The sequence below is a fragment of the Labrus mixtus genome, chromosome 20, assembly GCF_963584025.1.
Source record: "Labrus mixtus chromosome 20, fLabMix1.1, whole genome shotgun sequence".
Lineage (NCBI taxonomy): Eukaryota > Metazoa > Chordata > Actinopteri > Labriformes > Labridae > Labrus > Labrus mixtus.
Genome location: NC_083631.1, coordinates 7,192,649 through 7,216,114, shown reverse-complemented (window position 1 = coordinate 7,216,114; position 23,466 = coordinate 7,192,649). Strand labels below are relative to the sequence as shown.

General features: G+C 42.5%; 1 protein-coding gene across 1 annotated transcript in view; it reads right to left on the bottom strand.

The window, feature by feature from the left end:
- The window catches only part of LOC132995435 (septin-9-like), a 90,837-nt gene extending 76,954 nt beyond the window's left edge, over nt 1-13,883 (bottom strand). The window contains exons 1-2 of the mRNA XM_061065419.1: nt 13,523-13,883; nt 1,296-1,358 (exon numbers count right to left, since the gene is read on the bottom strand). Coding sequence (XP_060921402.1) covers nt 1,296-1,358; nt 13,523-13,544 — 85 coding nt within the window. The 5' untranslated portion in view covers nt 13,545-13,883. The remainder of the gene's footprint in view (nt 1-1,295; nt 1,359-13,522) is intronic.
- Nucleotides 13,884-23,466: the final 9,583 nt, after the last annotated feature.

Sequence of the window (23,466 nt, the reverse complement as noted above, 5' to 3'; positions counted from 1 at the left end):
ATCTCCTGTCAGCTGCCTGTGGGATGAATGAATACACACCCCCGGGGCACATTTGTTCATCCTGCACTCGTCTTGCTCGCTGAAGCATCGCAGATCACAACGACAAAGCTGACACAAACGGACGTGATCTCATGTTGCAGGTCACAGCTTGCTTTTTTTTTTATGACTTTGATGCAACAGGCCGCTGCTAAACACATGTTGCCTCCCATGGTGAGTTTGTGTCTTCGCATACAGTTAACGATCTGTGTGCAAACTAAGTACACACTGTAAGTGTGTGTATGTGCGTGCTTGGAGCCCCTCCCCCCTCCTCTCTGTGTGCTCATGCTGCAGGTCTTTAGCTCCTCCAACTGGTAGAAGAACCACAAATCCAAAACAACTCATACATGTTTTCTGTTCTTTGTAGGACTCTCTGTCGTGTCTCTTAAACTGTCGTCTTCTCGGTGTCTGTGATCTGATGTTTATCTGCTATCAGCTGATGTGTGGACAGAAAACACAACCCGACGTGCCCTCAGAGTTTCGTTGGCCCTCTCTGCTGAAGGTTAATGACACCGGCTTTCTTAATACTTAACAGGAAAAGTGAGCGATCAAATAAAAGCTGGAGAGGCAGTGTGGACTTTGACAAAGACAGAATCTGGTTGCATAGATAAACACACACCGTCGGTCAGTTTCAGAATAAAAACATGAAAAGGCCAAACTAGAGACAAAAGTTGAAAATCAGCAAAAGCTTCAGACTTTGTGTGTTAAAGTTGACCTATTCTTCTGCTGTTCCTGATTTCAAAAACCCACACATAGTGTTACAATGCTGGATGCCCAAACTAAACTTGGGCAAAGTTTCAGATCAGGAGGTAAACGTATGTTCCCCCTGTAATCCCAGGATGAGTCTGCAGAGGGCGTAAAAGAGCTCGCTAAATATGTGATAGTTCCCCCAAATGCAACCAAGGATTTCACAAGACGACTTCAAGCCTCTATGTAAAACCTCTTACATAGGCTCTCTACTCTCCCAGCTCTGGAGAGCACCCCTCCTCTGGTAGCCCTGCAGCCTTCTGCCCCCCCCCCCCAAGGCTTCCAGAGAGCTGACCAATCAGAGGCAAATGGGCACATGGGGAGAGCGAGGCCTTAAAGAGACATCAGCTGACATGAAGGTTTCACAGACTGACAACATGAGAGGTGAACATGAGGGGAATATGAGAACTTTAATCATCCTTATCAATTAATATAACATTCTAATTTAAATGTGGATGCTTCATGTGTGTTTGCATTGCTTTTGTAAGATGATGGAGGTGCAGTGTACTTACTGGGACTGGTGATGCCCGATACCTCTCGTTCTGTTCTCTTCGCCCGAGCGCTGGCTGATCTCACTGTGAACGGAGAAGGAGGAACAACGTGTTAATTCTTCAGGAGAATCATCAGATGTGACACTGAACATTAAGGAACAAGAAGCTCAGTCTTTGGAAAAGTGTTGGATTAAAAAAAAACCAACATGAAGCCTCAAACAGAAAACAGTTACTTCTTGTTTTCTTTGAGGTAAAATGTTATACTTTCAAAAACAAAGTGAGCCAGTGTTTCAAATATCCTTATTAATGTTTGACCACTTAGAAACTAAAGTACATTTTATAACCACCTTATACAAGAACAAAGACTTCTGTTATTATCAAGCACATGAGTGTCCAAAATGCTAACCTCAAGCTTGAAAAAGGCAGTGAACAAACCAGTTGGTAATGTCACGATGGATGCCACCATAATTTATTTAATCTGTGGTAACGAGAAAAAAATGGACACATAACTGTTGCCGTCTACAAATGGGTTGAATTAAGGAGAGCTGTTTTTTGTTTAACAAGACTGCATGAAGCGGGCTCTCTATTTACTCCTTATTGTCTTTTCTCCGTGCCACCGTTTGACTCCAGCATTGTTCTGAGCAGCACGGAACGAGCTACGTTCATACGGTGGCTGATGACTCAGTCATGCCATCCTGTTTTGACGTTCTTAGAAATACTTCTCACCGCAATGCAGAGATGAACATTCATTTTCTCCCTATAAAGCCGACAAACAACGTGGTTTCCCTCCTGTGTTGTCATCAGATTAAACACAGAGACAGCTGGTTTAAAGGGGAGGGAGTGACCATGGCTGACTGGAGGATGTGAGTAAAGCCTCTATAATGTGTGTGTGCTCTTGTGTGTGTGTAAAAGGAATATAGAGACACCTACTGTAAAGATACACACTTTTAAAAGCAAGCATTGTAAACTAAAATGGGTGCTGCAGTCCAAGTTCAAAACATTGGGGAGGGCTGTCTCCCCCTGCAGCAAATATCACATCGTACTGATAATAGATTAGTGCATCAATTTAATCGGGTTGTAGCACAAATTGATGTTTTGCATAGAAATTGTGCAGAACATGTAATTGAAAAAGGAACAAAAACTTCTTTTTATGCAGAAGCTTTTTGCATGAACTCATCTCAACTTCTCTTTGAGCTTTTGAGAAAGTCTCTGCAGGATTTGTAGGAGGGAAACATGTGAGAGAGTGCAGGAGGCTTTTAATAAAAAGGAGTTTTAAAAAAAAAAAAATTAATGTAATAAAAAGATAAGCAGTTAAATGAATTGGCTGGAGTGTTTGTGTTCTGGTCACAATAACCTTCATCACTCTCTGTCTCTAGCAGTTCAAGCAGCTCGTTGAAAAAAGGAACCCAGCGGTACAGAAACATGTCAAACTGATCTCCTGCTCTGTGCAGGATTTCTGAGCCCCCTTCAAAACTGGTTAACATCAATTTTAAAACTCTTTTCCAAAATTTCAGACTTATTACAAACAGTTTACCAGAAAATGTATGAAAATGTCTGTTTCAGTTGTTTCTGGCGTCATGCAGGAGGAAGTTCTGACTCATTCTTCAGACTTTTTGATATATATCTGCAAAAGTTGAAACTGTTGACCCGTTTTTTCTTTCTCTAAGTGCAGAACATCAATCTCCCATGAGCCCTGTGATGACACCACCGGTCTATTATGTGAGTGTGGTACATTTTCTACCTGTGTTTTAGAGCTTTAAGTGCATGGAAAAATGACAGAACAAATAAAAAGACAGCCAGGTCTTTCAAGCCTCGCAGCCAAAAAACATGTCTGTACCTATTTACTCTTGTGGAGGGTGAATACGACGAGAGAGCGGTGAGGGAAACACACACACACACACACACACACACACACACAACCCCACACACACAGACGTCCTTGCGACACAAAAAGCGTCACACAGAGAGCAAGAAAAGTTTACAGTTGCAACAGAACAATGTGCCACACAGGTGAGTGTTGCTACGAGGGTGTTTGGCGGTGCAGTGACATGATTCAGGGGTTGCCGGTAGCTGTGTGGTTTAAAACGAGGGCGAAGCACTGACAGACACGAACAGACGTCGGCCAATCACAGCGGGCTTCAATACAAACTCAAGGAGTGACATCTGCAAAGTTAAACTGTTTGTTTGCACAAAGATGTGAACGTGTGTGTGTCCACATGAAGTCTCACCTGCTCGGTCTTGTCTGAGGCCACACAAACACACACTCATACACCCACCCACACACACTCATACACACGCACACACACACAATTCACTGCTTGAACAGGTTTCATAAAAATCTCCAGACACGATGATCCGCGTCTTTTTCCCTCCTTTAAGGCGATTTGTAATCCTCTGAGGTCATAGTTTCCTTCATGACACTGCTAACAGAGGTCACTGCACACTCATGATACATGACAAGAATTAAACCAGTGTTTATTTATGCTTTTTTAAAAAATCAACTTCGACTGCATGGGGCCACGAGTCATACTGTGCAACAGAGAAAGTGCATGACTGCTTGTGTATTTACTGTAGACTGTATAAATAATGGACAAAGCCTCGGTGATGACTTTTCTTTCTTTCTTTTGGAACCGTTGAGTTCAGCATTTTGTGCATTACCAGGTCGCTTTTTTTGGAGCCAGAAGTGACCAAATTTGGCGGATAATCTGCCGCTGCAGAGAAGAGAAGCTGGAAAATGTAATCAGTTTTTGTATCGATGAAATTATCATCAGTGAAAAAGATCGACAAACTTCTTGGATGTCCTGTAACATTTATTCAGTTTGCCATTTATCTAGGACTAAATATTTGTACAGTTCTATTTTTATTTTCTTCGTTTTTTTGTTTTTTTTATCACTTATTACTCTATTCTGCCTTAAAATGAACATTTCAGCATTTAAATTTGGAGATTAAGTCAATGGGGATTGACTCACTTATAATAAGCCTCAAGTGGCCACTAAAGGAACTGCACTTCTCTGCTTGATTTTTTTTTTTCACCACTGATTGATGTCAAGGCCAACACTGTGTGTGTGTGTGTGTGTGTGTGTGTGTGTGTGTGTGTGTGTGTGTGTGTGTGTGTGTGTGTGTGTGTGTGTGTGTGTGTGTGTGTGTGTGTGTGTAACATGACCGGTCAAGTGCCTGGACAAATGTGTCACCTGATTAGTGATTGGTCACAGGTGAGTTAAAAAAAGGTAAACAAGGGGCGCAGCATGCAGCACTTCTACATACTTAGAGCACAAGAGCAATCACACAAACACACACATCATGAATGAATACTTGCAAACACACACACACACACACACACACACACACACACACACACACACACACACACACACACACACACACACACACAAAGGCGGAGTGATTTGTAAAACATACATTATGACGCATGCTCCGTCTCTTTCACACACACAAAACTTCCTGAGATTTGTGTGTTTGCAGAAAAAGGTCACAGAGTGTCTTCTGAGAGCACGAGGACAGAATGAGTGTTTATTTACCTCCCTTTTCTCTTTTCATCATCCTCTACTTCCAACTGTCGTATTGACTGAACCATTAATCCTCTGCTTGGCAGCGTTGAGCTGCAGCTACATCGCTGTATGTGACAGATGTTCATTTTACACCTGATTCATAATAACTGCTGTCCTTTCATTCTGCCAAAATCTATCCTCACCAAACACTCTTTAAATCTTCTGTTCCACACTCCTGTTTGACACCATGTTAGCTTTTTGTGTAGGATTAATGATAGTTTAATAGAAATGCTAAGCTTTGTAAACTCTGTCTGACTAAACAGAACAGAACAAAAGTTCAAGGGGAAAACAAACTCTCTATTTGATTAGTACAGAAGCGTAGTGCATTCACATGAGAAAATAAAAAGTGTTCTTTAATAAAAATCTGTTTTTCTGGGTTAACATATTAATAATCTTTGAATACGAGTTCCAGTGCACGTGTTTCTCTGCACAATATCGAGGTCTCCGTTGCATAATGGAAGCTTACTGCACTCACTTGAGACATTAAAAATGGGCCCTGTTTTTCCTGAATCAAGATTTTTGTCATGGATTTACGAGTTACAAGGTGTTTGAATTTCATGGAAAATCACCGGTGCCTCAGTTGCACTCAGTGGGGATCCAGTATTTTAAACAGTCGCCTGATTGGCTTTCATCTTCACAATGAAAATGTAAAAAATGAATGTCAGGGCTTTTTAAGTCAACAATTTAATCGAGTAAGATCTGATCTTGTGTCCCTGTGTTTAGAATTTTTTGATCTCATGGTATGTGCTTTATAAGTTATAGCATATCATTAATCACAATAAAGCAACTTTTTGTATTATTCCTGCAAAATATTATGAGAGGTCATCAGGTCCAAGTCTCTACAATAATGGATTAAGCTGCATCGTTTAACTTCACCTCCATAAAGGTTGGATGTAAAGGTTTGTTTTTTAAAAAAAGCACCTTTATCATGTATCCCAATTTTTCATCCAGTTAAAGCGAAAATGTAAACGTTACTAATCCTCCTCCTCCACCTCTGCGTCTCTGCTTGCCCATCTGTTCCTTTGTGTGTGTTACGGCCCTCATTACACATGTTGAGGGTATGCTGCAAACACGGCGTTACACAACTCTGCCTGTGAAAGAGCTCGGAGCGGATGGACGAGCGGAGAGATAGAGGGGGGGGGGGGGGGGGGGGGGGGGAGAAAACAAGACAGACTGAATGGCTCGACGACTATTTGTCAGGATTGTTTTTACAGCTCAGATAAGAGCTTTACCTGGATGCGTTCTTAATGAGAAAGAACCACAGCGGGCACGCCCACACACACACACACACACACACACACACACACACACACACACACACACACACACACACACACACACACACTGACGGGCTTGTACACACACACACACACACACACACACACACACACACACACACACACACACACACACACACACACACACACACACACACACACACTGACGGGCTCGTACACACACACACACACACACACACACACACACACACACACACTGACGGGCTTGTACACACACACACACACACACACACACACACACACACACACACACACACACACACACACACACACACACACACACACACACACACACACACGCTCACACATTACAGCCGAGGAAAGACATTGGCCTTGACCCTGAACTGCACTCCTCCCAAATGAATAGCGGTTGTTCTGGCGCCAAAAGGTATGAAACGACAACACCTTTTCCTACCGCCTTACTTTCAACACGCACCGATTCCTCACTCAGCACGCTCACTGAAAACCAACACGACTCTCAGGACTCCTCACAACGCAAACACAAGCTCGCCTCATCATAAAAGACGTGTATTAAGGCCGGGTAAGGCCGGATATCGTGGCAGACTATAAAACAATATGGTGTGGCAGATAAAGATCGGCCTTTCCTTCTTGTGAGGCTGTTTAATAGTCACTGAGTCATTGAAATAGTCCATCGAGCTTTATGGGCTGAAACCCCCCCCAGGAAACGTGTAGTTACAGGGTGTCACAGGTGAACTACTGAAGGGAGCCACAGGTAGTTTTTATGTCCATGTTCAGAAATGTCAGAAAGATGGAAAAACAGATAATGTGCAATCTTTATGTTCAAACTGGTTTTCATGTTTTTAATGGAGGATGGAAAAAGAGTCATTATTAAAACATCAAGGTGTGCAAATTAGGAGGTTTGCCCTAATACCCTGATAAGATTAATATTTTAATCATTTTTTATTTCTTATCCAGGCGTCTGGATTTTAGACAGGAAAGTGTTCTGGTTTCCCTTTGTAGGAAGTCTGTATTCCGAGTAGTATTGACCAATCATCTGTCAGCAGGAAAAACTGTGTGGAGGGAAAAAGCAGGCGATTTATTAATCTCCAAACAACACAAACAATCTGTTCAAGAGCAAACATTTTAACTACTGCAACAAATCTGTGTTGCAAAAGCCAATCAGTGTTTGGATTTCTTTCTGGGCTGCATCAGAAATACTCAATCTGACCTCCATTCAACAAACGAACACTCCTCCTCCTGAGGGCAGACTTCACAAAACTTGCATTCCCACTTTTTAAAAAACCTGCATCATGATGCCATTTAAAGCAAATATCAGACAAGTTAAATGCAAATAAATCACAAAAAAGTGGGTTTCTGTTTGGCTTCATCCGCTGCAGTAATCCAGAGTGAAGCCTCTGTGTCACTCACTATTTACAGTGAAACCCAGACTCACCAGAAACAGAGGAACTGGCTCCACTTCTGGAGATGTAATGAAACAAAAGATGGCAGCGTTTTTGTTTTGTTTTGGTGTGAATTCCACTTCGCTTTTGATCCAAACACACAGGGGCTTCTAGGGTTGCTAAGTGGACTGTTAACAATGCAGCGCTCAGAAAAGGACGCCTTTAAAAGTCGCTTTACACTGGAATGCACAACAAGATGGCCATTGTTTCCTGAGACTTAATCTTGTCGTCAGATGACAGCAGAGATTGCTTATGTCTTTATTTCAATGGGTCAAAAAAATCTCATGTAATTTAAATGTTTGTTGCAACAACATAATGGAACTGTTGTTTAATTTGAAGCCTTATAATCTCACTACTTTTGTTCCATCAGAATATTTTATTTCTTAAATACTATATTCTGATCTTTCTCATTTGGTTGTTTTTTCTTAATAATCTTGTAAACCTGCTTTGGACCTTGTAAATTATTTTTGCATGACACAAAATTCCTTGACAAAATCTAATCAGTCACTTGATAGTTACACTGGAGCAGAAGAAGAGCAGCGTGAGCCTTAATTTGTTAACATGTTTGTTTATAGCTCTGCATGAAAACTCTGGTCCAGGAAGTCAAACTGAAACTGAAATCAAAGGAAAAGGTTGTTTTCAATTTATCTTTGCAATAAACTAATAAAGAAATTTTTATGCTGCCAACAGCAGCTCACAACACGCATTATCTGCTTCTTCAGGAGAACTGCAATTATCTATCTGAACATATATGAACGGCCTGTTTCAATCGAGTCTTCATTCATGTCTCAACAGGACAAAGCCGCTGCTGCCAAACAGGAGTTGTTCTTCTATGCCGGGCCCGAGTCACCTCTTCTTCCTTCAAGATTTGAGGTTAATAAATTTATAAAAAATGGAATATCAAACCAGTGAAAAGAGGGCAAAAGTGTAAAAAAAAAAAGAAAAAAAGCTGCAGTTTCAAGAGTGGCCACTTGAGGCTGGCTTGTAAAGAGAGTTACTCCCCATTAAAGCATGTTTAAACTGTGCAGCTGAATTCATCATGTTTAGAGCTTAAAAAACATAGTTTAGATGTCTTTGAATATTTATCTTTTTATGACACCTGCACTGGAGGTGAATTTTTACCTTATCAAGGCACTCCCTCTTTGAGTGACAGGTGTCTGCTGCTCGCGGTCTGCTAGCTTTCACTGAGGCTAATTCAGTCCGTTTTTGATGTTATTCAGAAGCGTTTACCCACTGCTTACACTCCAGACGGAGATGTGACCAAGCAAGCTGAAGGTGTCCCATGCTTCCTTAGTTTCTTCATAAATATACGACTTAGGTCAGCTACTGTCTCATCCAAACATTGTCACCTCTGGCTCCACATTGCGGTGTTTAAAAAAGCCGAACTCAAGGCTTCAAAAGGAAGTCGATAAACCAATGTTTGACTTCAGGGTGGACACCTGCATTATTTGTACAGTCTGGTTAATTTGTTGATCAGATGACTGTGCAACGAGCTTCGATTTTAAGTCATTAATAGTGAGTTAGTACTTCAGTCCAGGCCGCTATTTGTAATGATGTGTCTGAGCATGCACTTTATCACTCTAATACCCACATCTAGATGTGAGTGCACATGTTCCCCCACACATCAGAACCTCTGTGAGCCTGCTATTATCTTTTTACAGGCTCTCTCCTGGCCTCGGGCCTACAGTATAGACCGTGTGTTGTATCAGTTGACACCCCCAGCAGCAGCAGCATCACAGAGCTGCATTCTTGTCTGCAGATAATAAACACAGAGCAGAGTGGACACTTCAGAGCCGGCTCCACGCGGCTGAGAGGGGAGGACGACACACAGCAGAGACAGGACGCAGGACGCCGGCTGGAGGAGGCCTACAAATCTGTGCATCAATAACACTGTGCGGAAAACACTATGATACAACAAAGTTTATAATGTTCATAAATGTACACATCAGGATAAGTGATTAATAAAGAAGTTCACTAAGCCACGCCCCCTCATTTACTGCTGTTACACCCGTTATAAGATCTATGAAAAAAGGAAAGGTCCACCTTAGCCGTCTTCTCATTTACAGTGGAAATTGTTGAATTTGTCTTCTGAAATAACAAACTATGGGATGGAATCACCAGGTAAGATCATCATGTAACCCAACAAAGATCAGTCCCCTCCCAGCGCTGAGCTCACGCCTCTCTGAGTTTGTGAGATCTGGACACTCAGATATTTGGATGTAGAGTTTTTCCATTCTACCCGCTGAAGCTTCAGCTTCTCGTTAGTTTGTATCGACTTCTGTCTTCCTATAGGTTCAGTTTTTTTTACGTTTGTTTTTTAGTACATTTAGGTGCCGCCAGCCGAGCCTGCTTTGGTGTTTTTGCCCTTCTGTCTGTGTGTTTGTGTTCCTGCAGGTCGCTGGTAGTGACACATGAATGAACAACTTAAAAAATAATTTCCACATTTGGTTTTGTGAACAATACAACATCAAGTCAGTCCATTTGAAATCCTGATGCATTTTTTTCAGTGTTTTTATTCATAACCAGTCTAATGTTAAACATACAGCAGTCGTTAACTCATCCCGTCTACCTTTTTTTTTCTGGTGTTGTTTGACGTCTGGAACTCAAACCTTGAAATCTATGACACCATATTTCAGAGTGCAGCACCTGCAGGTCCACGTGTTCTAATACGTTAATAGTCCGTTATTCACAGGCCTCTAGGAAGCCAAATTGAGGGTTGGAGCGTCCTTCGGCATGTTCTGCATGATGACAGGGCAAAATATGTCTCAACACAGTTTTATAGCTCGACTTTCAAGTTCCCATCTAACAAAAGCTCCGGGCTCAGAATCAAAGCAACGCTCGTCCTCCAGAATAAACAGACTAAAAGCTGTAATGCAGAGCAGGATGAGGCAACTGTCACACACGGGCAAGACGGGGAATAAGGTGTGTGTTTGTGTTTTGAGCAGGACATAAAAGCACATACCAGAAGAAGTGTGTGTGTGGAGAGTAATGACTGTGTGTGTGTGTGTGTGTGTGTGTGTGTGTGTGTGTGTGTGTGTGTGTGTGTGCGTGTGTGTTTGAAATGGGGCTGTTATTCATGCAGGTTACTCATTGATCCAGACGCACTGAGGGAGTGGTGTGCAAGGCAGGGATTGGCTCCGAGAGCAGGGTTCAGCAGCGAGGGGGTTGCATGAGTGAACACAGACACATGCAACGCCAGTCACACCAAAACAACACACACACACATATATTTAAGCTTAAACTCAAGATGTGCAAGATTCACAATGAGTCTGTTTGTTGGTGTGTAAGCACGGGGATTTGCATACAAAACATACACACACACACATACTGACCTTCCTCTCTCAGATATACCCCCCCCCCCCCCACCACCCCGCCCTCATCTCTGATGGTTGTCTAAACACCCCTACACATTAGAGAACACACACACACACACATATCATACTACACACACACTTTGTTATTTAGACTTTTCCCGAGTGAGGCTCTGACAAAGAATGTGACAGCTCCACTCATGTCGCACAGCAGAGGGGGAACACACACACACACACACACACACACACACACACACACACACACACACACACACACACACACACACACACACACACACACACACACACACACACACACACACACACACACACACACACACACAGGCGGAGGAGGAGAGGCTGCATGACCCAACATGTGCCTGGCTTCGATTGGAAAACCGTCGGGACGCTCCATCACACAAAGACTCGGGGAAGAGGAGCTGGGAAAGCCGGCATTCCGCAGGTTTCAGGTTGTGTACTCTTGGGCTGAGCCGGAGCTTAAAGGGGGGAGGGAGGGTGACAAGACTCAGAAGATGATGTGAGTGATAGGAAGCAGTGCTGGAAAGGTAAAGAGGGAGGGAGAGAGGGATGGGAGAGGAAGAGTTGGAGGAGAAGAGAAGCAAGGGAAGGAGTGAGGAAGGAGAAAAGGACGATGCAGGAGTCAGTGTAGTTTAAGGCAGGAGTTTTAAAAATTCTACCTGATCTCAAAATAGATGTTCTTCTTGCAAATGTTTGAACATGCACAGCACACACAACAAGATTTGTATACGGTGAATAACTCACAGGAAAATTAGCAAAATTGTGTGTGCCAGAGGGAGCCACCTCTGTGATCCTTCATGATCTCAAGTGATCTCTCATTGGCTCTTTTCAAACAGGCACTCCCCTCTTGTACCGGGTTGCACCAGCTCTTTGTGAGTTCAAATAGAGACTAGTTTGACAGACAGGGTTTACACACCTTTGCTAACATTTAAGGTTTTGCACAATCTGAAATAGTCCCCAAGTGAAATCTTACACTGAACTTCTAGTAGGTGTTAAGTCCTCCTCAAAATACAGTTGTCATGGTGATTGTTTGGGAAGGTGGGATACCGTGGAGGATGAGGAGGAGCAGAGGGATTTACCGCGCGTTTGGTGACAGCAGTGCGTTCTCCGTGATTGATTCCACCCTGAGATATGTATCAGGACTTTGATTTGAGTGAAGCTCAACAGAGTACCGTTAACTTACCTTAAGTTTCACCGCTTAATGTCACATCAGTGTAAAATGAAGGACTTTAGTTACTACCTTATCATAAAGCTTTGTCATATTCTACATTTTACCACTGTGTCTGGTTTAATGTCGGCTAGCAGATCTTATTTTCCGTATCATGGCAAAACTGCAGCGAGCAAAAAAAAGAGTGTAAAAGCAGCAAAACTCCGCTCAATGTGAAAGATTTTACACACAATTACCAGCTGCATTCAAACATCGACAAACCCAAACTTCTTGCAGACTTTGTACCAGGAGGCTTGCAGAAAAAGAAGAAGAAAAACGGGGTTGCTGTTTGCTCTTACACATGCATCCCGTCTTGATCATGTTCAGGAGTGCAGTGTGAAAGGGGCTTTGTTGGCTGTGATCACACTCCACAAAGTGTTGACATAATAACCCACATTTTAAATCTTATACAGCAGACATGTTTGATATCATTTGGGCTGAACCTGGCGAGTCTCAAAACTGTTTGGTAGGTTTAAGATTTTTAATGATTTCACAGAATTATCTGGGCTAAACATCTGTGCCATGAAAGAGCCCAAACTTGATTCCTCCTCTGATTTTTGGAGCGTGCTGAATCACAGTTACGTTGGCCCAAAACTTGTGTAGTCTAAGGCAGGCTGTGTGGACTAGGATGAGTATCATTCAGTCAGATTCAAACTTCAAGGCAGCAAATATTTCTCTGCTTAGGTGTCTTAAATCAAGGCACTTAAATTAGACTTCACCTGCACTATCAGTTCATCACATTTCTTGTCTGCCAGAGATCCTTGATAAGCCGTTTACTGTCAGTGTAGATGACCTCTGTGCCCAGTTAGATTTCGCAATCCGATCCATCCATAATAAACCAAACCGCACAATCATATGTTTAAATCAAGTCATTCATTTAGAGGGTTATAGACGGGAGGAGTGGAGAACTGCGCCCTAAAACTGTCAATCAGTTCAGATTCACCAGCTAACTGTCTTATGATTGGGGAGAAGAGTATAATGCATAATCTGTGTGCACTCCATGTTTTCTGTTTTAGTTTCACTCCATCTTTGACTTCCTCATTCTTAATGTTCTTCAAAGTCACCCTTTTCCCCTAAAGACTTGCAGAGGAGTTTCCCCCCTCTCTCTGTCATGATGTCACTGCAGTCACACATCACCTCAAGAGATAGGAAAACCACACCCACGGATCCATGTGTGGGCCTTTTCCCAATTTAAGAAGAATTTAATGATCACATCTGGGCAGTAACAGTGATTACAACTTACTTACTGTTTATACTAATAAACATTTTCCTGACTTTATGGCACTTGTTCCTCCCTACACACCGAAGCTTTGCGAGTTGAAGCCTTTTCCTACAATCAGGCGTCACCTCCAGTCAGATTAGAACTTGAATGAAAACACGTAAAGCGGTTTAAGAGCAGCACTTACCTGGATATGAAGATTTCCTCATGGTTCCTCTGGATGTCTCCTCTCTTGGTTTTAAAGCGTTTAAACAGTTTGATGATCTGATGAGCAGCTCCGGTTTCTCACTGAGTCAATAAAGACGGTTGCATCCGTGACTTTTCCCGGTTGTTTCTGTCTGTGCGCTCTTCTTTCTCTCTCTTTGAGCCCTCACTGTGTCTTTTCCTATGCCACTCCTGGACGGTCAACTTTTTAAAAAAAAAAACGCACCTGAGCGCAGGTAAACTCGCGTCTTGTTCAACTTCCTGATCTGATAACCGTCTTCTTATTATCCACTGCGGACCACCACTCGGGGAGACGCGCTGTTTGGGAATGGAGACGATATCTCACCTGCGCTCCTGACGCACGCCCAGAGCAGGAGCGGGAGGGGTTTGCGTACAGTGACTGTGGGGGCTTTTACAGATCAACAGGAGGAGGAGGAGAATTAACCACATGTTTGAAGAGAGACACCAAGTTAATTCATAAATGCAACAGATTCCTAATCCTCCAAAGAGACAGGAGAGGAAGTGCGCCGATTTGTCCAGAGGTGGTTATCTTGCCAGCCAACTGATTGAATAAAAATGTGAAATATTTTTGTTCGATTACGTAATCTAGTTCTCGTTTTAACGGGATTTTACGGTGTCTATGAAGGCCCAAAAAGGGATATTTTAAAATCTTGTGCGCGCAATAAAACTCATTTATTAGTAAAACCATGTGACATTTTTAAGAAAAGGAAGGATACCGGCTGCTTTTAGTGTCATGGTGGTGAACTCCAGGTAAACACCAGGTGCTCGTCTGTCTTTTTTGTAGATTAAAAGTAAACTACAGAAGTAGGGCTGTCTTGAGGCTACAGCCAATGAAGTTTAGTTAAAGGGCTTAACTTAATCAGGTAAAAATCATAAACTACAAAACCCAATTTCGATCACACAGGCTCTTCTTCAGGGTGTTGAAGTGTCAGGACGCAGTGACAGGTGAGGTCCACTTAGATCATCAAGTGGCCTGGAGGCGGAATGACACCAGCATGATGTATTTAGCCTATGTAGACCAATGGTTCTCAACTGGTGGGTCGGCACCCAAAAGTTGGTCACCGAGCCATTTTCAGTGGGTCGCGAATGTGTGCATTGAAACATGCTTTTTTTTTGTTTCTCTCATGATTCGTGTAATTTTTCTTTAAAGAGTTGGTTGTAGGTCCTGAGGCTAGACCAGTTGAGAATCTGTGACGTAGACCATAAGGGTCAATACGGAAGCCCTAAGCGGACCTGCATCCATACACTTTACTTATCTCAGTTTCACTGTGTTTCTGAAGATCTTGACTTATTTGTGTATTAAACTCTCTGAACAGTTCAGCCATGGTTTGTTTTGATGGTCATGGCGGCTGTGGAGCGGCTGTGGCTCAGTGGTAGATTGTAGTCGGTCGTCTCTTGACTGGAGAGTCGGTGGTTCGATCCCCAGCTCCTGCAGCAACATGTCATAGTTTCCTTTGTATGAGCAAATTACTTAAAACTGATGAACACTTTACGCTCAAAATGTGAGCTGCAGTGTAAAAAGTCAAGTCATGTTTATTTTTATTGCACATTTTAAAAACAGCCTCAGCTGACCTAAGTGCCTTAAAGACAAGGACTAATAAAACAGATAACAAAGACGTAATTAAAAATGATGGAGATCACAGACAATAACAATGAATAAAATAATCACATTTGAATAACACATTAAAGATGTTTTAACCAATTTCAGGGGACAAGGGGGGCAAAGGTGGGTTTTGAGCTGTGCTTTGAATGGATGTAATGAGTTTGCACATCTGATTTGTGGAGGCTATCGGTTCCACAGACGGGGGCCTGCAACTAAAAAGGCGCGGTCACCCCTGAGTTTCCACTGAGCACGAGGGGCGACCGAGAGAGACTGCTCAGAGGATCTGAGTCGTGCTGGAGTAAAAGGGACTAAAATGTCTGATAGGAGGGAGCTTAACCATGGGGTGACTTAGAACAAGTTGTATAATTTTAAATGAAGTGTAAAATCAACAGGGAGCCAGTGGAGGGAGGCGAGTATGAGTAGTCCTGACCTGGCAGCAGCTCCCTGCACACCCTGCAGAGCTTTGAGTCAGACGACTAGAAAGGAACTCTACAAGCTCCGGTCTGTTTACAGTTTCAGGCTTGTTCATGTGAAAGACAACACTAACAGATTAACAGGCTAAAACAACACGGGCATGACCGTACAGGGAATCTCAGTCTATTTGTGTGAGTACAAAAGGGTATAATTTATGTGGCAGCTCGTGCCATCACCCACACATCACCACATGTGTATTGTGTGGGCTGGCGTGGTGTGTGTGTGTGTGTGTGTGTGTGTGTGTGTGTGTGTTTGTTTCACATGTGCGGGAAAAAATGTGTTTGTAATCTAAACTTTGTGGCTGGGTGGATCCACACGATGACTTAGCCCACATCTATTCAAACATTCAGCTGTGCTCACGGCCTCTGACTCTTTTAAATCCTGCGTGTCATCCTGCTGCATGTTCCGCAGACCTCAATCCACACCCTGCCTCGGAGAGCTGCAGACCTGAGCTGCAGCGACCTCTTGTGGCTGCAGCCTGGTGATGTCATTTTCTCTCTCATGCAGCATGTTTTTGCTCTTAACCCATAAAAATGAGGTTACAGTGCAAAGACAGAGGACCCAGATGCAGACTATGAGTGAAAGGCAAATAAAAAAAAGGAAAAGAAAGGTTTACTCTTAGACTCTAGGACACTTGATGGCTTACTTTACATCCACATAGAGAGAGGAGAAAGTTCAGCATGAATGGTGCAAAAACAAACAGAGCCGTGAGGAAACACCCACGAGAGACAGAGGGTTCTAAAAAATCTGTCAAAGAAACAGGGGAAGACTAGTACACCGGGGGCAATCAGGGACAAGTGAGACTAATAAGGGCGGGGCTACCCGATCATAAATGTGGGAAAAGAAGCAAGAGATTCAGGATTCCAGCTCGGGCTGCCTCCGATGGAAAACCTGTGATAGCCAATGAGAGTTAGCAGACCGGGAAGCGGCACCAATCAGATTTTGCATACTTTTACATCTCACAAACATGGCAGTGAACATAAATACAACTGAGCCCCGAGCCGAGAGGTACATCCAAAAAAGAAGAGCAGCTTGTGGGATCTTAAAAGTGGCAAAAAGCCATCAAGTCAGCTTACTGACTCTCGCTTCAAGTCTCAAGTGCTCAGGCATTCAACTTTTCTTTCGTAAAAAAGAAGGACATGCTGTGTTTTTCAAAAGCCACATCATCATGATCTTAAGGTGAGTCATCTGTTTTCTTAGAAACCAGGCGAATATGTGCATCAACTGGAGACGAAGTGATGTTCAGGAAGCTATTTATGCTGAACATGGAGGTCATGGAAACTGTTGTTTTAAAAAAATAATAATAATAAAGCTTGATATGATCCAGCTTGTGAGAGGAAAAGGGAAGCAACATAATATCAGGTGTTATTTTCAGAAATGAAAAAAGGTGAGGCACCTGAAAGGGGCCTGCAGGTGTTCAAACTAAAAGACAAGTAGAACAAAAAGATGTCTCTGAACAAGAGCTGAGACGTCCTTTTCAATCTTAAAACAGAGAAAAGAAGGGAATAAAAGCAGCAGTAACAAAGCCACTCTTAGTTATCCTCAAGTTTTTCAACCCTGATGCTCAAACCAGTGGCTACAGATTCACTTTTAATTATGAATATTTATGAGAAAGAAATGTCTTACATGATGCTTTAACCTTGTACACTCAGTGTCCTCTGCGTTCTGTAGAGATAATAATGTGGGACGCTTCAGATGTCAACATCAGAAACCTCATCAGTGCCTTCTGCAGGACGAAGATAATAATCGTATAACTGCTGATTCAGCGTCTCTGTGTTCCAGATTTAGAAGACGGTGGAGGCTGAACAGAAGAAGACAACAACAAAGCCCACAGAGCCCCCCCTCCACACACACACACACACACACACACACACACACACACACACACACACACACACACACACACACACACACACACACACACACACACACACACACACACACACACACACACACAAACACACAAACACACACAATGCAGGAATCACAAGTCATGATGACAAACACAAACCTATTTGAGTTATTTTGCACTATTTGCTGCCTTCTCTTCTAATAAAGATATTGAATGTAAGCTTCATGTTGGTGTTGTCCGTGGAGACAAGTGGAAGCAGATCTCTGCAGCAAACTGAGCGTCTAAACATTTGTAACATTCATGTCAGAATGAATAAAGTCCGATCAACACTCGGTGTCCCAGTTTCATTCACGGTTTGCAGGAGGAGGAGGAGGAAGAGGAAGAGGACAAGGAGGAGGAGGAGGAGGAGGAGGAGGAGTGTGCAGCATCAGCAAAACCACATCAGACAACCACGCTCTTCTCCAACCACTGAGGGTGGAAGGCAGAATACTATTGCAGATAAGCCAAACCCAAAAAAAGCAGGTGGTGTTCATTCATGATGGTGTTCATGTAAATAATAAATACATCTATAGATGTAGAGCAGGGTTGTTGTCTATGGAGCGACAGATACTCACATTGATTCAGTCAATTCTAAAATCTGTTGGAACTACGTGTAGAGTTCAGGCAACAAAGTGATGCAAAGACAGAGGACCCAAAGGCAGACATAAACATGAGGAACACAAAGACGACTTCTCTGGTGCAATAATCACATTTTAAATGTGTAATATATACAGAAAGATATTTTTCCTTACCTGCCGTAAAATATACAGTTTCCACGTCTCTTTACTTGAATGCATGTTGGAATGTGGATATCTGAATGTGCAGCACTTTAAAGTCTCCAGGGTGAACATTGTATTGTATTATGACACTAAAGGCTTTCTGTTTCTTTTTTTTTCTATTCTGGGAAGGTGAGGGTAATCAGGGACAGGTGAAAAGAAGAAGGGCGGGGCAGACAATCACAGAAGTGAGAAACACGCAGAGGCATGAAATCTGTTGGTGCTGGCGACACACACAGATTGGCGACCAACTGGTCTAGCCTCAGGACCCACCAACAACTCCTTCATGAAAACAAGAATTTCAGATATTTGTCAACCAATCAGATTTGTTCAATGAGAAATTGTGCAATTTGTACCTCAGATAGTACAAAATGTGACACAACAAAACAAACACGTTGAAAAAACGCTTCATAGACTTTTAAAAACAATACTTATTCCAGGCACACATTGGCGACCCATGGAAATGGCTCTGCGACCCACTTTTGGGTCCCGACCCACCAGTTGAGAAACACTGTAGACGATCTGAGGCTGGATATTGGGCCCAATCGTCTAGGGTTTCCCAACCTTGGGGTCTCGACACCACGTGGGGTCGCATGGAATTCAAATGGAGTCGCCTGAAATTTGTATTTATTGATATTTTGTATATTAAAATATGTTGAACTGCGGGCCAAAGCCAAAACAAGAAAGTTGCAGAGTCTCTGTCTGTCTGTGATTGTGTAGAAACATCATCCCAGCTTAAAGAAGCCTAAATGGGCTCTAAGATGAATGATTACTTGCAACACAGTATATAAAAGATTGAAAACTAAATAATTTTAGCGATAAGCTGTGTGTGTTTTGGATGTCTGAAGTCACCAGAGTTTTGTGAAGTCAAAGAGGGTTCACGAGCCAAAAAGAGGAACCAGATCTATTGCGCAAGTTCGGAGGATTTTAAAATCGAAAATGTCCTCATGTCTGTGGTCTACCAGGTTTTTAAATCAGTTAAGAAATGATAATGTTGAAGTGAGTAGAAACCCTTACCCACACGAGGGGAAGGGTGAAATAAGAAGCTTAAAGGATGCAGGAGGATTTAAGGAGTTTAAAGGAGTACAGATATGGTTAAAGTTAGAATCAGGAGTTCAAGGATTAGGACGCAGAGTTGCAACACAAATGGACAATTTCTTGTGATGTCACATTAAGGAAAGCCAAAACAATCTGAGTGCTGTGCAGGCTGCACTTTCAGATGAGCTTAAATGTAAAGATGAGCTTGTTGCATTTCACCGAGAGAGCACAGATATGTGTATGTGCGTTGACCTCTGCTGCTGCATGTAAGGCTGTAACCACATCCTGTTACAAGCAGCTTATTCTGCAGTCTTCAAACCCAAAACATCCAAATGTGCAAAAGAAATACATGTCCTCAAGACTTTCATACCCACTTTGAGAAGTGTTTACTGAAAACTACGGAAGTGAGAACAACACGAGATGGTCCGTTTCTACGTTAGATCAAACTTGTTTACTCTTCTGAAGTCTAGCTCCTTGTGTTGCACGTGACACAGACAGAATAATATTTACTTTTTTTATAAATCCAAATAAACTAACCAAGAAAAAATAATCTAAGGCGCCTTGATTGTCTCCCAGCAAATCATTTCCCCCCCAAATAGATACAAAAAATATTTAGGTCAGACTTTTACAAATAACAAATGCATCACCAGTTTAAATTAATTTGTCTTTTCCTGTCTGGGTTTCCAAAGAAACTTTAATCAGATATCATTTTTGACAACTGAGGTCAACCACAACCTATATCAGAAAGCCCACACTGAACGGCAAAGTTTCCCCTCTGACACCTGCTACCAAAAAAAACCCAGTTTCTGACAAATTCTGTAACCAAAAACAGCCAAACCCTTCCATTGATAACAACATCTGTGTGTGTGTGTGTGTGTGTGTGTGTGTGTGTGTGTGTGTGTGTGTGTGTGTGTGCATGTGTGTGATATCAAGCCACCAAACTGTGACCTTAAAAACAGATCATCTGTATGCCAGGTTGCAGTTGCACAATCAAGTTTTCTGAACTTGTGCAACGCATTAAAGCAGCATTAAGTAATTTTTTTCCATCTTAAAGGCAGTCGTTTCAAAGGTCGATTAAATGGCACAATAACTGTCAGCAGGGAGAATGGCATCCGTAACACGTCCCAAGCACGGCCCGATCGTCTGTTTACTTTAGGAGCAGGCCGAGGTCATCTCAGGAGAAGTGTGTACAGCTCTACAACACGAGTTCTGCTCTCATTTTGAAAAAGACGGCAGTAAGCTCGTCTAGGTGTTTGATGCTGAGGCTAAGAGGAAGAGGAAGTCCAAGCACAGAAAAAGAGAGAGAGTGACCAAGCAGTAAGCAGAGTGTACATCCCTGCAGATATTTGTCAGAACAGATTGAGATGTATCATTATCAGTGTCTTCATCTTCTCATGTTTAGCAGGAAGTCGTCTCTAAACAATGTTATAATCTCTGCAGACAAATTGTCATAACCTGGCTCAAGGGCCATTTCAAAATACGAGTAAGGACACCAGTTCACTTCAGATAATTATGATTTATTGTAACAAAGGTAAACTAATGACCGGAGGACAGCAAACGTGGAGTGTGTCCGTCAGTAAGGTCAGTAGAGTGAGTGTGGATGTGTGGCATCAATGAAGTGTGGGGTGTTATGAAACAAAGTGCAACAGGGTTCAAAATGTGCAACTGTTGAGGATGTGAGTCCATGTGTCAGGAGAGAGCGAGAGACCAGAGCCACCCTGGGGTTGGGCTTTTATGCCCAATAGAGCGTTAGGCCAGGTGCTCTAAATCGGACCAGTGGAGTACTCTTAGGGATCAGAGAGACAGAATCAAGTAGAAATATCCTGGTATTCAGCCAAGGCAGAGACCGTCACAAAATAGATTAATCTTACACCAAAAAAGTTGTCTGTCCTTGTCGAACTTCTTAACTAGCATGTCATAAAGTCCCAGAGAGGATGCATGGGGAGTATGTGTACACACTGATAACGATGCAGTCTAGCGTGAAGTCCCAATCTGTTCTGAACAATATCTGCAGGGATGTACACTCCGCTTTACCTTTATGAGACCGATGTGCAAACCGTCCGACAGCAACATAGCCAGCTCAGCGTCAGGCTTGCAGCCTACTGTTTTGCTAAACTCTCCCAAACGTGTAAAAGCCTTTACAATCTTTCCTCTAGTCTGGTCACTCTCTCTCTGTCTCTTTTTAGCTTCACCCGTTAGTCTAGATCGACCTTTGAAACTCCTATGTTTTTTAAGGGGTGGGGGTCGTACATATAGATTCTTTGAATTCAGAATGGTAGACAGTTTGGAGAATTAGCTGAGCTTACAAATCCGATGAAGGTTAACTGTGGCAGTGCGGTGTAGACATGCAGACGTCTCTGCTGTAAATGTACTGAGGTTGTTTTCTTGTAACTAGGGTCTTTGTTTCCGTTCTTTTTTTCTTTTTTTTTACCTCAAAGCAGTTTTCATTCTTCGCTGGATCCCTTTTCTTTAAAGTCATTGTAGCTGCTGCCCCCCACCACACACACACGCCACAAACATACTCGTATCTCAAACACTTGCTCTGCATACACACAAAGCGTTAAGACACCATTTCACATTTCGGTTCTTGCTTGTTGATGAAGGAAACATAAGTCACAGCTTGTGACCACACACCAACACGACTCACAAATAAACATCCTCGCATGATGCTGAGAGATTGTTTTTTTCCTGAGTGACATTTTCAGAGTGACTCATACACACCCCTCTGTCTCTCTCTCTCGCTCTCTGCCTTCAGTCTCTTGGATCGTCTTGACTTTTATTGTGTGACCTGTTTCTTGATTGATCGTGTCTGAAGATGCAGTGTTTGCATTAGTGGACACACACTAAGCTCTCACTTGGCAAGAGTGATAAATTACTGCACTGTTTGTCTAAAAGGTATTTCTGTTCCACTGGTTTATCACTGACCTGAATGGTCGTGGTAAAATAACAGCATTGTGTCAGAATTGAAGCCCACTGTTGGCTTTAAGAAAATAACCAGAGTGACATACATCCTGATTTGATGTGGGTGGTTGGTCGGGTGAAGCTGTGTGAACCACAAACTTCTTGTTAAAAAGGCGTTTTTTACGAGTAGTGATCATGAAAATAGGACAAGTTTTATCTTGTTTGCTGCTGTGATGTTGTCTCGGATACAGTAAAGATTACAGTCAGACTCATGGTTTTGAATGACTCATGTCATCACCTTTTTAATGTTTGAGTTATCTACATTTAACCAGAGCTGCTGCGCCTGCTGCTGATAAACGAGTCAAATCTCGAGCAAATAGAAAAGGTTTGCAGCTCATCTGTCTTTCAATTCCACTAAAAAAACAGACAGTATCTTTGCACATATTGACACCGTCGTCTTTTTTTTACGCCTGAACCATAAATAGTGAAACAAACATCTGCTGCACACTGTATTTGGGTTTATTTAAAATATTCAAACAGCTGATATTTTTATGTAATGTCTTGCTCGGGATGAGAAGCTGCGATGCTATGACATAATCGTACTGCAGTGTCACAGGTCTGCAGGCATGCCTTTTGCAGGTAATCGGTCAAATTGTTATGAATTCATTACTTCTTCATTTATAGGCAGCGTAGAAGATGATTCAGGTAGTAAAAAGAATGAAAAAAATTTTGAGTTAAAACAACATATTCAAACATATATCCTGGACCGCTGCATGGGGGAGAAAAGTTATGACCCATGGGACCTAAAACCCCTGAAAGTGTCTCTGCTGATATCTCAGACTTCTTCAAGGCAGCAGCTTTTATTAGCACTGAAACATTGTCACTTCCCATTTGATGGTGTTAGATTAAATGATAGGACATGAAAATAACAAGAAATGGGTCAATGCTAGATTTCATGACTTACAGTACCAGTGTGAAGGATGTGGCTCAATATCCCTCCTGATCAGCGTAGCCAGACTTCTTGACTAGGGTGGCTCAACCGGGCCACTGACTTCTGCAGGGGTGGAAGTGTTAGGAACAACACATTCACATGAATGAAAAGCATTTATTAACCCATATCTTTACAATAAAGTGGCAATATTTAGATCAGTGATTCTCAACTGTTCGAGACTCAGCACCCACCAACAACTCCTCGTGAGAAATTGCGACCCAGATTTTGGATA